General features: G+C 39.6%; 1 protein-coding gene across 1 annotated transcript; it reads left to right on the plus strand.

Moving 5' to 3' along the window:
• Positions 1 to 666: 666 nt before the first annotated feature.
• Positions 667 to 2,398, plus strand: LOC122643339 (probable caffeine synthase 4). The gene is made up of 4 exons (XM_043836974.1): positions 667 to 738; positions 886 to 1,296; positions 1,646 to 1,915; positions 2,040 to 2,398. Exons 1-4 carry the CDS (start codon positions 667 to 669, stop codon positions 2,391 to 2,393), a joined length of 1,107 nt encoding a protein of 368 aa, XP_043692909.1. The 3' UTR covers positions 2,394 to 2,398.
• Positions 2,399 to 3,303: the final 905 nt, after the last annotated feature.

Consider the following 3,303-nt stretch of genomic DNA (forward strand, 5'->3'; position numbering starts at 1 on the left):
GTCTATCTCTCTCCTCCTTAAAACAAGGGGCAAATGTGTCTTTTCACATGGGGAGGAGAGAGATAAACTCATGGGAGTGCTGGCATAGGCCACACTCCCGGACAGAGAACTTTTTCCCATATATAAATAACAACGCTTGCAGTGCTCAAGCGCGACTCACCCAATTGTCTTTCATTAACATATTTAATACTTTTTTTTTTTGGGCTAAACCACGTTTAATGCATTAGAGTCCCCAAGCAAAACTCCAATTGTCTTCTACCAATATATTTATTTAATGCATTTTAATCCCCATGGAAAATTCCAAGTGTCTTCCACAAACCACAATAATTAAAGGGAACACATGTGAAGAACATTGATAACGATCCTTGTCTCTTCATTCCTTATCCCCACATCCGATACAACTCCTTCTCTAACAACTACATGTTTTGTTTTTTATTGGTAAGATATGGTCAACAACGACGTACATGTGATTGAAGATCACATGTGAAAAACATTGCTCTCGCAAGCCGTCGGATGTGCGCCATCCGGTTGCTTTCCTCCCTAGTGGTGGAAGACAAAACTAACTTTCTCTTATTATATATACATACATAGTTGAAGTAATAACTCAAAACATAAAGAGAAACGTTATCGAGTGATCAGAGTATACATTGATTGATCACTGAAGTCATGGGGGTGAAGGAATTCCTACGCATGAGTAATGGAGAACGAGATACAAGCTATGCTCAGAATTCTTTCAATGTTAGTACAACTTAAACTCTAACTCATTTTCTTTTCTTTTTTTTTTTCCCTCTTATGGTGAAGGAAATCTATATCCTATTACTTTTGCTGTAAATATGGTGATTTCAATGTTTTTTCTTTTTTTTTTTTTGATGATGGTTGGAGCAGAGATCGGTGATATCAACTGCAAAACCTATCCTAGAGAAAGCCATTGAAGATCTCGTGAGCGAGGGCCTTCCCTCTAATGTCTTAACCATTGCGGACTTGGGTTGCGCCTTCGGTCCTAATACGTTCACAGTGATCACTACGATCAAACGAAAAGTAGAGAAAAGGTGCAACGAATTAGGTGTAAAACAGCCAGAGCTTCAAGTTTTCTTAAATGATCTTCCTGGAAATGATTTCAACTCAACGTTCAAGTTCTTTTTTGAAAATTATCAACAACTTGAAGGAGAAAGGATCGGCGAAGATGGTAAGAAGTGTTTCATTGCAGGTGCTCCTGGCTCCTTCTATGAGAGAGTATTCCCCTTGAATAGTTTACACCTTGTCCATTCTTGCTACAGTGCGCACTGGCTCTCTCGGGTAAGTAAATTTAAGTTTCATCACTTCCCAACTATTTCACTTGGCCCCACCAAGCACCAGCAAATCAAGGTGTGCATTGAGCATTGTGCACTGGGTACGCCCTAAATAGTTAGTGGATTCCATCTATATTCTCATACGAGAACCTAATGGAACCTTTCTCGCTAGGTTGGAGGGGTTTCTGTTGAAACCAAGTCGAGATATGTGTTTCTCATTTTTGGCCTGGTGTTCTCTTTAATATATTTCTTCTTTTTTTTTTTTTTTTTAACTTGCTTTAAGCGTTCAGTCCTTAATTTAGATCACTACATAAATTATTGATATTTTTGAATGAATTAATGGAAATCATTGACAGGTTCCACCAGGGCTCACAAGTGAAGTAGGTATTCCAATAAACAAGGGGAAAATCTGCATCTCCAATACTAGCCCCCCTCCCGTCAGCAAAGCTTACCTGGAACAATTTCAAGAAGATTTTACTTCGTTCATCAAGTTGAGATCAAAAGAGTTGATCCCCAATGGTCGTATGGTCTTGATACTTCACGGTAGACAAGGTGGCGACCCCTCCTCAGCTACCTGTGATTATTGGGAACTATTATCAGAGGCCCTCATAGCTATGGTTTCAGAGGTACATAGGACTACTACTTACATATCTATGGGCTTTAAGAAACTCCATTAGCTTATTGCTAAAGTTCCTTCCATGCAAGCATATTTTTTTTTTAACTAATTAGGAGTTTTTTTTTTGGCAACAGGGACTAATTGAGGAAGAGAAGTTAGATTCTTTTAATGTGCCATATTACACGGCATCATGCGAGGAAATTCAAGAAGTAATAGACAAGGAGGGTTCCTTCGACACAAAACAATTGGTAACATTTGCTCTAGATATTGGGGACAAGGAAGAGACAAACATGCAGGTTAAGGGAGATAAGGTAGCTAAAAATATCAGATCAGTTTCAGAACCCCTGATTTCTCACCACTTTGGACATGAGATTATAGAACCATTGTATGAGAAATTTACTTGTTTGGTAATTGATCACATGATCAAGAAGCTTCCTATTGAACTTGTGAGCATTGCCATCACTCTTCAGAGAAAGGGTTGGAAGTAATTGAGTTTCAATGTAAGAAGTTTGGGTTTAGATTTGTTTTGAGTGTGAAATAATTGGCTCCTGGTTAAGGTGGTTGTCCTCTCTCCCAGGAAAAAATTTTTGTACGTTTTAATTTTTTCCCATTAATAAAGTTATCGGTGCAATTGCTCACAATATCGAGTTTCATGGTTAAAAACAGGGAAGTTTTAGTTGAAAAAATCTGTCCTTTTAATTCTCTCTCTCTCTCTCTCTACTATCATGTGGGACCGACGGCCTCCCACAGGCAGAGGTGAAATGACCGCTCTACCCACTGCCCCACCACCCTATCTGGGTGGGGTCCACACCCTGCTGTGTGAGTCCACAGGAGGGCTGCCACACAGGCTGGAGGCAGCGGAGGATCCAAATTGCTCTCTCTCTCTCTCTCTCTCTCATACACACACACACTCACTGTGGATCTTCTCCAATGGCATTTAACCCGCATTTAACCACCAGAGTCGGTTTCCCACCATCCATAGGGTATGGGGAGCACCTCTGGGATGTGCGGACCACACCATCATGGATGGTGGGAGATCGACTTTGATGGTTAAATGTCATTGGAGAGGATCTGAATTCACACACACCAAAAATTTGGAAAAAAAGGGGCAGAGTTGAGGATCGCGGCTGTAAAGTTGCATCAACATATATAATTGCAGTAATTAAACATTAGGCTCAACAACTCCATAAATGAGATATAGGATGAATTGTAGAAGCAAGATACTTCATTTTTATTTTATTTTAAAATTTTTAAGTAACATGATTAGAAAAAAGAAAAAGTTATAAATTAATCCAGTGTCAATCAAACAAAGCCTCTTTTTTGCTTTTGGGGGCGAAATGTAAAATGAAATCGGGGCGATTCATCCATCATAGGCAGTAGCTAGGGGTTGCTCAAACT

The sequence above is a fragment of the Telopea speciosissima genome, chromosome 10 (assembly GCF_018873765.1).
Source record: "Telopea speciosissima isolate NSW1024214 ecotype Mountain lineage chromosome 10, Tspe_v1, whole genome shotgun sequence".
Lineage (NCBI taxonomy): Eukaryota > Viridiplantae > Streptophyta > Magnoliopsida > Proteales > Proteaceae > Telopea > Telopea speciosissima.